Source organism: Cyprinodon tularosa, unplaced genomic scaffold (genome assembly GCF_016077235.1).
Source record: "Cyprinodon tularosa strain WSP-4 unplaced genomic scaffold, ASM1607723v1 ctg3, whole genome shotgun sequence".
Lineage (NCBI taxonomy): Eukaryota > Metazoa > Chordata > Actinopteri > Cyprinodontiformes > Cyprinodontidae > Cyprinodon > Cyprinodon tularosa.
The window spans coordinates 1,991,757-2,003,918 of NW_024039007.1; the positions used below are offsets into that span (position 1 = coordinate 1,991,757).

A 12,162-nucleotide genomic window follows, 5' to 3' on the forward strand; every position below is an offset into this window, starting at 1 on the left:
CGAGTTTATCCCAATATTTTTATTCCAATACATGAGGGACCTGCAGTCAAGATAATCTTCACACATTCATCCGCAGAGGCTCATCATTAAAAAAGGGAAAAAAGCAGGACACCCCCGCCCTCCCCCCACAAAAATATGAGCAAATATTTCACAATATGTACATCAGTAAAAGTCACGCTCAGGCTCAACTCAGAAAAACATTCAACCATTACGTCGACTGGTTGATGTTTTGGAAAAGAAAAACACAAACATAAAACAAGAAAGTAAACCTCCTTCATTTTATTATCTGTTTAGAAGATTTATACGACAACTAATGCTTAAACCTCTCATCCTCACAGATAAACACGATCGCAGTCATTGGTAATCGTCCTGAAATGTCACCCTGATGAAATATTCACATTTCAGCACTTCCCTCAGTACATCAGGTCAAACATTGCACATTCCAAAGCAGAACAAATCTGTAAATACTGTTACAAACCTCTTAACACGGCAGAGCGCCGGCTAACGAAGCCACTCTTAATGTTCTCACTGTCTGAAAAGCCAAATCTCTGAGCGGCAAAGCTGAAACCAAAGCCAGCAAAGAGTAAAACTGCATTCAAAGTGTTTTTGTGGGGTATATGCAGAAAAAAAAAAAAAAAAGCAATCCTCTTGTGGACTTAATGCTCTACAAACACCCCTATAGGTATATAAATACAAAATGACTAATGATCATGTAAACAATTAACAGAAAAAAATGTTTAAACAACTATGCACAGAAATAAAACAGAGAACATCTGTTGGCTTAGAGCACAGAAAACCCTCAAAGCATTTGAAATAAATAGTTTCACAATAACTTAACAGAAAAAAATATATATATTCCCAAAAAGTACAACGCTCTCCAATAAATTAGCCAGAAAGAGGAAGCATAGGGCTATAGATTGAAAAGTGAAGGTAGACATGTACAGAGCTGTAGATGCATAGGTGGAAGAGGACATCCTGAGAGAAACCATAAAGACATGACAAATAAAATATAAAATAAAAACATGTATATATATAAATTGTCTTATATAGGGGCTGATGACTAACTTCCTTAATTTATTTCCTATTAGTGTGACCTATTATCTAACCAAAGCACCTATCTGGTTACAATCAGAGGCAGGGGAATATATAAGGCAGGGTATTAAAGATAAAATGGGTCAAAAAATACATTTTCCCAAAACTTCATAAGGTAAAAACAGGTAACAGAAACTACTTGGCTTACTTTAAAACCCCTTTATCACCTATGGCAGGCAAAAAAGTCAAAACAAAAAATTATAACCCTACCATGCATGCAGCAATGACCAAATCCCTTCTCCTTAAAGAACACAGTCAAAAGAAAATCTCTGTACATATTAATCTATACAAGTGCTTGAACTTAAGCAATGAGCTTATATATTTACATAAAAACACATCAGTCCCTGATGGTTTAAGGCCAAAGTGCTGCAGATGTGTCACCCACAGCATGGTGAGGCTGCTGTTGCACTTAAAGTGTTCCTCCGTTTGCAAAATGCAAAAGAAGCCATTATTATACAATATAACTCAAGGCCTTTGTTCTTATGTCTTTCAAAGCGCATAAAGCTAAAGCAAACTCTGGAAAGCAGAAATGATTCCGATGTCACATTTCTTTTTACGAGGCCACAAGTTTCTATTTCTAGTTTAAATGGTATTTACAAATAGTAGCATCCAGGTTCATATGACTCGAGTCCCATTTATTTTTATTCAGTTTAAGGGGACATCCTGAACAGGTGACAGAGAGATATAGGGACCGCCAACATGTTGGGGCTGTTGGGTGGAAATTAATGCAGGAAACGGGAAACCTGGACTGTGAAGAAGTGCTGGTCTTTATGTGAATGAGGGGAACCACAGTGATGAGAGATGAAGGAGTCAAAGCATGCCGAAGCCCTCGCTGCCCTCGCTGATAGCCAGCTTCAGCATCTTGTGCAGTTCCTCGTAGGAGTCGTATGTAGGGAGGCACAGCTGGTTAAAACTGGAGACAGTCACAGAACCAGATGATGTTAACAATCAACATATTGTCTTAGAGATTCATACTGCTTTAGCTTTCCATATTCTGAAAGCTTAAAACTCCAAATTTCAATGTATTTTGCTGGGTGTTATATTTAAAAAGAATAACTGAATGAGTAAATTGTGTAAAAATAAGGACAATCATACAAATCATACCATCATAAAACAAAAACAATAATAGGAATAATAATAAGTAACATGGAGTTGAAATCAGGTTAGTTACGCAGTCCAGCCTTTGGTGGTATAATTCAGCTTAAAAATTGGTCAGACTAGAAGGACAACCTCTAAGCAGCAATTTTCCACACATGCCAAAGATTTTAAAATCTTGACTTTGACTTAATCGTTCAAACATAAAAATCATGTTTGATCGGAGGCTTTTCACCGTAGCTCTGCTACTGCTTTCCCTTCTCTACAGGGATGTAATGCAACAATCCATCTGTTCAAAAATATCCACTGGACTTGGTTTCCAAGATTTTAAAACGTTTTGCCACCTCTCCAGAAAGCTTTCTCAATGCAAATGTCTGGATCCGCAGTGAGTTTGAGTCTATATATAGACAAGGCCTTTTATTGCTTGGAATCATGCAAATTGAAACCGTCGTTTGGTTCCGTTGTTAGCCTGTAATATCTGAAACCTGTCTATGATTCTGAAGGTCGGTCGTTAAAGGAGGGGATTGTCGTTATAGGGGGGGATTGTCTCCTGTAATACCTGAAACCTGTCCATGATTGTTAAGGGTCGGTCGTGAAGGAGGTATTGTTCACCGGCCTTGTGAATATATAGACTCAAACTGCGGATCCAGACATTTGAATTGAGAAAGCTTCCCGGAGAGGTGGCAAAACGTCTTCAAATCTTGGAAACCAAGTCCAGTGGATTATTTTTTTTACTTTTACAGAATCACTATGACCTGGATGACTGAGAATCTTCATCAGCAGTCTTAAAAGATACTTTTGCTCAAACCTGCATATGAGGTATTAGTAAGTAAGGAGTATTAGAACAAAGGGAGCTAAATAATAATGTAAACCTGAACTTTTCTGACTTTTATTTTTAAAACAAACCTGAAAATGCTGCATGTTATTTAAAACTTTACAAATAAGCATCACTTTGTGCTCCATCAAATCTAATCCTAAATAATACACTGAATTAAGAAGTATGAATGCTTCTCTAACAAATTCTTTATGCAGAAATTCAGAGAATTAATCCATTAGGACATACATAGATTATTTTTGTTAAATCTAAAATGGTTTCATAATTATGAACTTTCAAGACGTACAACTTCCTAAGACAAAATCTAGTCCCAATACAGTTTTCCTTCCCTGCTTATTAAAATGTAATCCTGAGATGTCTGCTTTGGCACAGGCCACATGGCATGCTTTGTATCAAGTCTACATAGGATGTAGGAACAAGTATGAGTCCACCAAAAAGAAAAGATCATGCAGCATATAGAAACCCTGTCTTTAGAAATTTTCATTCAACTTTTTTTTTGTTTTGTAAAAAAAATTTGAGCCTTAAAAAAACCCCTAACCAACTTCTTTATGATTTGCTTCCAAAGTGCCAGAATGCATTCTTCAAGAACAGTCCTGATTATTTTTCCAGGCCTCTCTCAGTATTTAGACTCCAGTCCCTGACCATTTCCTCTATTTTTTAAGCTATTCAAATCTGGCTTCTTGACTTTTGGACACGGGAGAATCAAACTAGGGCTGCAAAATATTAGCGAAACGTGTAATGAGCAATAATATTGGTTAAAGGCAAATATATATACAGCTGGTGGTAAATCAAAGCTTTATTTCTATCTTTATCTCAAAGCGAAGGTTTTATTGAAGAAAGTACTTCAATAAAAAGTATGCCGTTTTGGCAACAATAAAAGTTGGTTGTAGTTTCTGACCACCTTAGGGAGAAAGCTAAAAGGTTTTATCGTGCATTATACAACAAGCGTGTCCAAATATACTACGGAGAGAGAGCCTAAATGCACTAAACTTAACATTTATAGCATTCCGGGCTGTTCTATCGGATAAGGATTTTGCATGCTGTGATATACCGCAATGATACATTTGTGGTATATTTTTCAGACAAGTTAGTCTTTGGACTCCAAAAACCAAACTAAAATAAGATTCTTTAAGCATTTTGTTGAAGCAGCCTGACACATAGATACATACAGTGGGGCAAAAAAGTATTTAGTCAGCCACCAATAGTGCAAGTTCTCCCACTCAAAAAGATGAGAGAGGCTGGTAATTTTCATCATAGATATACCTCAACTATGAGAGACAAAATGAGAAAAAAAAAAATCCAGAAAATCACATTGTCTGATTTTTAAAGAATTTATTTGCAAAATATGGTGGAAAATAAGTATTTGGTCAGTTACAAACAAGCAAGATTTCTGGCTCTCACAGACCTGTAACTTCTTCTGTAAGAGGCTCCTCTGTCCTCCACTCGTTACCTTCATTAATGGCACCTGTTTGAACCTGTTATCAGTATAAAAGACACCTGTCCACAACCTCAAACAGTCACACTCTAAACTCCACCATGGCCAAAACTAGAGAGCTGTCAAAGGACACCCGAAACAAAATTATAGACCTGCACCAGGCTGGGAAGTCTGAATCTGCAATAGGTAAACAGCTTGGTGTGAAGAAATCAACTGTGGGATAAATTATTAGAAAATGGAAAACATACAAGACCACTGATAATCTTCCTCGATCTGGGGCTCCACGCAAGATCTCACCCCGTGGGGTCAAAATGATCACAAGAACGGTGGGTAAAAATCCCAGAACCACACAGGGGGACCTAGTGAATGACCTGCAGAGAGCTGGGACCAAAGTAACAAAGGCTACCATCAGTAACACACTACGCCGCCAGGGACTCAAATCCTGCACTGCCAGACGTGTCCCCCTGCTTATGCCAGTACATGTCAAGGCCCGTCTCAAGTTTGCTAGAGAGCATTTGGATGATCCAGACGATGACTGGGAGAATATCATATGGTCAGATGAAACCAAAATAGAACTTTTTGGTCAAAACTCTACTCGACGTGTTTGGAGGAGAGAGAATGCTGAGTTGCATCCAAAGAACACCATACCTACAGTGAAGCATGGGGGTGGAAACATCATGCTTTGGGTCGGTTTTTCTGCTAAGGGACCAGGACAACTGATCGGTCTGAAGGAAAGAATGAATGGGGCCATGTATCGTCAAATTTTGAGTGAAAACCTCCTTGCATCAGCAAGGGCATTGAAGATGAAACGTGGCTGGGTCTTTCAGCATGACAATGATCCCAAACACACCGCCCGGGTAACGAAGGAGTGGCTTCGTAAGAAGCATTTCAAGGTCTTGGAGTGGCCTAGCCAGTCTCCAGATCTCAACCCCATAGAAAATCTTTGGAGGGAGTTGAAAGTCCGTGTTGCCCAGCGACAGCCCCAGAACATCACTGCTCTAGAGGAGATCTGCATGGAGGAATGGGCCAAAATACCAGCAACAGTGTGTGAAAACCTTGTGAAGACTTACAGAAAACGTTTGATCTCTGTCATTGCCAACAAAGGGTATATAACAAAGTATTGAGATGAACTTTTGTTATTGACCAAATACTTATTTTCCACCATATTTTGCAAATAATTTCTTTAAAAATCAGACAATGTGATTTTCTGGATTTTTTTTTTCTCATTTTGTCTCTCATAGTTGAGGTATATCTATGATGAAAATTACCGGCCTCTCTCATCTTTTTAAGTGGGAGAACTTGCACTATTGGTGGCTGACTAAATACTTTTTTGCCCCACTGTACATGCACATTTTAAAGTAACAAGATATATCTCTAGATAGTATTACCTGAAAAAGTAGCTTATACTATCACGGTGAATACGTTGTACCTACTGTACGGTGGATATACACTAAAGATGCTACAATATCAAACAGACACACGGCTAGTTCATCTTTTTATACGTCTTTACTCACCAGGTATGTGCAGTGGGTAATGTGCTATGTGTAGGGGCTGCAATAATCTGGAATGAGGGGCAGAGTGTGTTGAATCCTCCAGGGGGAAGCTGAGAGGAGCCAGTGGTGAACTGCAACAGACGAGCCAGCTCTTCCTGAGTGAAACTGGACACCACTGCCCAGAACCACTTCATGACCTGTGGTCAAAAGAAACAGGAAAAAATAAATGACTTTCTCAGACGGCACCCTCCTACTGCAACATAATACTGGAGAGAGAAGTTCCTTAACGTACCTTCTCTCTAAAGTACCATGATCCTCCGACAATAACCGCATGGGCTTTGAAGTCTTGGACGTTTATATCCCCCGTTCCACACATCAACAACTGGGTGGATAAAAAGCCAAACATACATGATTACCTGATGACCACTGAGAAAAGAAATGCTGGGATTTTATCCCAAAACATTACAAACCTACCTCCAACTCATTCTCATCAAATATGGCCAACAGATTCTCTGGAACCAGTTCATTCAAACCTGCAGTGAATTAAGAAGTTACATCACAGACACAGGCCTGACTGAAAAGTTCAATGAAGGCAGCTCGTACAGAAAGTACGATCTTGTCTTACCTTTCAGGAAATGTTCCACCTCATCCCTGACCTGGCTGGCTAGTCTGTACTGAGCAAGAAGGTTAAGGTAATGCATCTTGTTGTCATTGGTGACAGCGATCTGAGCTCCCCCTGAAATCAGCTCCACCACCTGCAATCAGAGCATGACAAAGGGTAGGATTAATTAAAAAGTCTCATAAAAACACAACTTTTTCTGCAGGATTTAATACACCTATCAGCGCACAGTTCTCACCAGGATTTGTTGAAAACATAATTGTAAACATCATCCGGATCCAAGGGCAGTGCAAAACCGGTTGCACTTGGGACCGTAAAAATTATGTTTTCACAGCACTGAATGTAGGTTCTCCATCATACAGAGTTGTCAAATAGATGCACAACTAAGCAGGTAAATGTATTTAAAAACATCCTTTATGCAGCAGGGATAATATACATAATAATAGACTATTTAATTTTGGGGAAAACAGTAAACAGAAGAATTTCTGACCTATAAAAAGCTCCCTCCCCATGTCTTTCCTTCTGCACTTTAATAACATTCTTTGGAGGTCTGAACATTTAGCATGTTAAATAATGATTATAAGCAATAACAGTAGTTATACCCTCCTTTATAAGACCATATTTTACACATACAGATTTTTCTATGTTCAACTGTTACGTTGAAGGAGCCAATGGTCAACCTTTATGACGATCTAAGAGACTTTACTTGCACCCTCCTCTCATTTTCAGTACACAATGGAATTTAAGCACAAAATAAGTTCTAAAATTAAGTAAGGTTTATGCACCTTTCTCAGATAAGTTTCACAAGCGCTGTGCAATGTTTAAAACTATAAAGGAAATACCTTAAGAATAATTAAACTCGGGCTGCAACGAACCAATTATTTTGCAAATCTTTGGTTTATTTTTTTTCGATTTATAATAGCCAAAGATACTTTAAACAAAACTTTTTACTAAATTAAACCAGGTGAAACTCAAACTTTCCAACTTGAGGAGTCCTGGATGGAGCATATTGACAGACAATTTTTTCCCCCTAAATCTTAAATGCAAAATGTTGATACATCTTTTTACAATCTTATATTTTCTTAGTATCTTAAAAAAAATTAACAAGTTATTGAAATGTTAAAGCTATATCAGCTCATTGAAGACATAATGAAAGGCCACATTAAAACGTTGCTCCGTTGCAGCTGCAATTCTGGCTGTTAGTTAGAAAAGCGCTGTTACAATTTGGATGATTCTGGTGGAAGCATAAACTACAGCCCTACATGCTGGCCCAGTCAGTTTTACAAACATAGAGCCTGAGTCTTCCCACGCTGAAACGCTGTGTATGGATTGCAGCCAGTCTGGCTAGCTAGGCTAGTGTTGCTGGGTCGTTTCAGGGCGCTAAACCTGGAAATTAAAGGCCTAGTACCTGTACTGGTTAGAACTTGGTGCTTCTCTCAGTGCCAGCATCTCTTCTGCAGCTAATGTGGCCCCATTTTCCTCATAGCAACCATGGCTGCTTTCATATTATTTATTTTAATGAAAGACAACTAGTCTTTAAGTATCAACTTTGCCATAGCTTTGTCTTCCTATACAGCTGACAATAACATACAGGGTGATCATGATCTGTGTTCAAAGACTCTACAGCACAAGGGATGCAACATTAGACAACAAACAAACCAATCAGAAAAACACAGTCTGCTTCACCTTTTGCCGCCTGAACAGCCCTGACCCATTCAAGCACCTATAAATTAGCAGCCGAAGCCTTAGATTTCAATCTGGGGAAGCCGTGGATCCGTCCCTTTTTCTGGAGGGTTTAGGTTGTGCTCCTTAAATTAATCATTTCCGAGTATTTTATCCAGCTTAAAGATGCTTTAGACATCAGGAATACTGTTTGAATACAAGAACGTTCATGGTCTGTTACAATCTAGAATAGTAATTGGTGTAAATCAATAATGATAAATAAGGACCAGATCTCGTCCATCTTTTGATGTGTAGTGCAGATCCACACATTAATTTATTGTTGGCGTTTTTGGCAATGGATGGTGATCAGAATGGACATATTGATGAGAATGCTTATCAAGTCCATTAAGGAGCAAACCCTGATGCACTGTATATTCTCACACCTTTCTTGCCAGAGTTTGGATTAATGTCTTCATCAGTCTAAGCTACAGGAGTTAATCTGTTGGATTAGACGATACAGGATTGCATTCACTCTCCTCATGCATCAATGATTCTGTTGCTAGTTCACAATTTCTCCCTTTAATGGGCCACTTCTGATAGATACGAATCACTGCAGACCAGGAAGATTAAAAAAAAACTTTTTTAAATAGGCCTGCAGTTATGGAGATCATCTAATTCAGCCCTTTGGCTATCAAAATTTGGAGGCCTATCATTATCTTTTGCTTCCAAAACATTGTCATTAATGACAAAATGCTCCCACTCCCCACCAATAGCTGCCATGATAAAAACAACTTGGTGGTATTTACTTTACCAAAGAAATAAAGTTATGCCTAATTGTTATGCCTGTTACAGGAATTATTAAATAACATCACTTTATGTGATTTAATGCAATTCAGAATCTCATTCTCCATTTAAATTGTTTTCCTCACCTTATTATGCTGACTGATCGTGAAGGCAGATTCACGTACTTCCTCCATAATAATTAGTACATTTTGGAGGGCAGAGCTTCAGATCAAAAAAATAAATAAAAATAATATATCTATATATAATAAAAACAAAAAAACAGCGGTCTTACGTCACATTTGATGTGACAGGACTTGTTGTGTTTTACATTAAGTAATTTCATCTCTTGGCTTTAGATCCATGTAACAAATTTTTTTTTTAATATGGTACCATTTATGGCAAGATGAACAGTAAGAGCAGATAGACACTGCTGATTTATGTGTTTTTTAATAAAATAATTAATTGCAGCTAGATGTTTGTAAATTCAACATTATAACTTAATAGTAAATTTTAGACTAAAACTGTTTTTGTAATGAGAAATGAGAAATTCCACTGTATGAATCTACAACTTTCCGCCTCTGAAGTAAAAGATCACTGTCAAACAAGCAATCTGGTTTATTTTATCTGGTGAACTGCTTTTTTCTACGATGAAATTGCACCTAAGATTAAAAGGGGGCTTCCTTTCCAAAGCGTTGCCTCACCTTTTCCAGCTGGCCTGACTTGTACTTCTCCTCAGCAAACACCAGGTCCATTTCACTCACGTCATTGTTTAGGATGAAGCAGACTTTAGTTTTGTAGAACTCCTGATCATCTGTCTCAAAGTACTACATGTGGAAAAACAAAATGAAAACACATAAAAATGAAATTTTTAAACAAACTTATGTGATCTTCTCCAAAAATGGATAATAAGATAACTGGGTGGGGAGCATCTGAAACACAGCAGGATATATAAACAGCACAACATGGTGACTGGCTTTCTATAAATAATCTCAAGAACCAGATTACGTTTCCTGGCTTTGTGAAATATGCTAAAGTGATGAGACATCCCAGATGACAGGGAAGTATAAACAACAAAAGCAGCGACCTTCCTACCTTGTAGTTCATCCTTAGGCCAATGATCTGAGCCAGGAAGGAACGTGTAAAGCGAGCTCGGACCAGCTGTTTGTAGGATCCGCCCAAAGCAGATTCATACAAACATTTACCGACGATGCGACCAGCAAACTCGTACATCTTCAGGCGCAGGTGAGGCGGCCTGTCAGCATTTGGGTGCACCTGAAAACAAAGCATGGTTTCTTTGTAGCTTCTAAAGCCTTTTAATGCTCAACTAGGGCAGAAAATGTCTTAATGTGGAAATATTCCAAAGCAATTACTCACAAGGCCCTGGTTGTTTTCACTGAAGCGAGTAAACAGCTGGTTTGACGTGTCAAAAAGGGTCTTACAGATGAGCTCAAACCACTCCCTGCGAGGGCCTCCCCAGTCGAGAGCTGATGAAGGAAGCCATGTGTTTGTCAAGTTGGTGACTTACTTTAACAGCACAAACAAAAACAAACACGCTACACCTTGCAAAAGTATTCATACCCCTTGAATGTTTCGTTCTTCGTATAGTCATGAGCATAAACTTCAGTATATTTTATTGGGATTCATTTCTCAAGCCAACACAAAGAAGCCCATAAAGGTGAAACTAAAAAAATGGCTAAATTGTTTTCAATTTATTTATTTAACTTTTTACCCCTTTTAGAATTTCTTTCAACTGTGCACATCTAGAGTTAAAAAGTTGCCTATTCTAATTTGCACTATATTTTAAGATCACTCATAACTAGAAAAGTCACCAGAAATGTCACATTTTAAGTGTTACCACAAACTTATTTAAAAATAGCTCTGGACTTTAACTGGGCCATCAATGTGTCATCATCTAAACATGCCTCACTCATCGGAGTCATGGCAACCACAGGCTTAAATCAGAGGCAAATATACTTTTGCTCTTTCCTGAGCTGCCAAAATTTATATAGAGTCCTTGATAGTTGTCGAAATGTTTTAAGGATAACTGAGTGAAACACTGCTGGTCACAGATTAAAGGCAATTTTGTGACCTTTGATTTAAATCATACAGTTCTGGTTGTAGGGCTGTGCTGGTTTGTCAACCTCCAAGCAAGTCTAAAGTCTTTAAAGCTCTTCAGGATGCCGTATCATTTAAGTCGCCTCTTACCAGCGATACTATCCCAGCTGAACTACATACAGCATGGTGCTGCTAACACTGTGACGCACATGTCTGCTGTGTTAACTGACATCAATGCATTTTTAATTGAAAATAACTTCCTCTCAGTGACTGTTTCCACTGTTGCTTTCTTAGCTGTATATTTAGCCTCGAATACTATTTTTTCTCCACATTTTATCCCTGAACTGACTGCTGCTACTTCGGGTCTTCATGTTGGTGTTTTTTTATGAATGCCATCCAAAGGACTTCACAGGCCTTCACAAAGCAGCTGTGTTTATACCACATCTTCAACCAAGTGAATTTCAGAGAGCTACTGGTAGTAAAAAAAAATGAATTAGGACAGTGAGAATGATGAAGGCTTAAAACCATCTAGGCCATATGTTTTAGATGTTAACTTGTAAAACATAAAAATCCTGAATCAGCTTCCTTACACTTCCAGGCTATGAGCTCCTTTAACCTTGTGATGGTCTATCACTTACAATCCAAATAAGAAACACTCAAGGAACGGCTTTTAATGTTAAAAAACATTAGGAGCTATGAACACTTTTGTAAAATATTTAAATTATCTATTTATCAATTCATTTTACTACCTTCTTCATCCTGGAACACAACTTCAAAGTTCTTACTCCAGTCTGACACAGAGAAGTTTCTTGTTGCCTTTAGTGACTGCAAAAAAAATCAGACGAGAAAAAGATTCATCACAGGTTTACAAAGTTGCTGGTATTATAACTTTATATTATTTCTTTTGTTTTTATATACAAAGAAAATTAAAAAAAAGCACTCACTGATTCTAGAATAGCATGTCGAGTGATTTTTAGGCAGGTTTTGGTGCGAGGTTTCTTGGAGTGAATGTGCCTGAGTTCACGTTGAAAGAAGTTTACCTTATCTTGAAAGGTTTCAGAGCCTCCTGTAGACAAAACAAAAACATGTTTTA

General features: G+C 38.0%; 1 protein-coding gene across 2 annotated transcripts in view; it reads right to left on the reverse strand.

Moving 5' to 3' along the window:
- arel1 (apoptosis resistant E3 ubiquitin protein ligase 1) overlaps positions 1-12,162 on the reverse strand; it is a 21,714-nt gene continuing 9,552 nt past the window's right edge. For both annotated transcript variants that reach the window (XM_038291437.1, XM_038291438.1), the window contains exons 13-22: positions 12,014-12,135; positions 11,819-11,894; positions 10,389-10,498; positions 10,107-10,286; positions 9,716-9,838; positions 6,576-6,705; positions 6,425-6,483; positions 6,243-6,332; positions 5,972-6,147; positions 1-2,005 (exon numbers count right to left, since the gene is read on the reverse strand). In XM_038291437.1, coding sequence (XP_038147365.1) covers positions 1,903-2,005; positions 5,972-6,147; positions 6,243-6,332; positions 6,425-6,483; positions 6,576-6,705; positions 9,716-9,838; positions 10,107-10,286; positions 10,389-10,498; positions 11,819-11,894; positions 12,014-12,135 — 1,169 coding nt within the window. In that variant the 3' untranslated portion in view covers positions 1-1,902. The remainder of the gene's footprint in view (positions 2,006-5,971; positions 6,148-6,242; positions 6,333-6,424; positions 6,484-6,575; positions 6,706-9,715; positions 9,839-10,106; positions 10,287-10,388; positions 10,499-11,818; positions 11,895-12,013; positions 12,136-12,162) is intronic.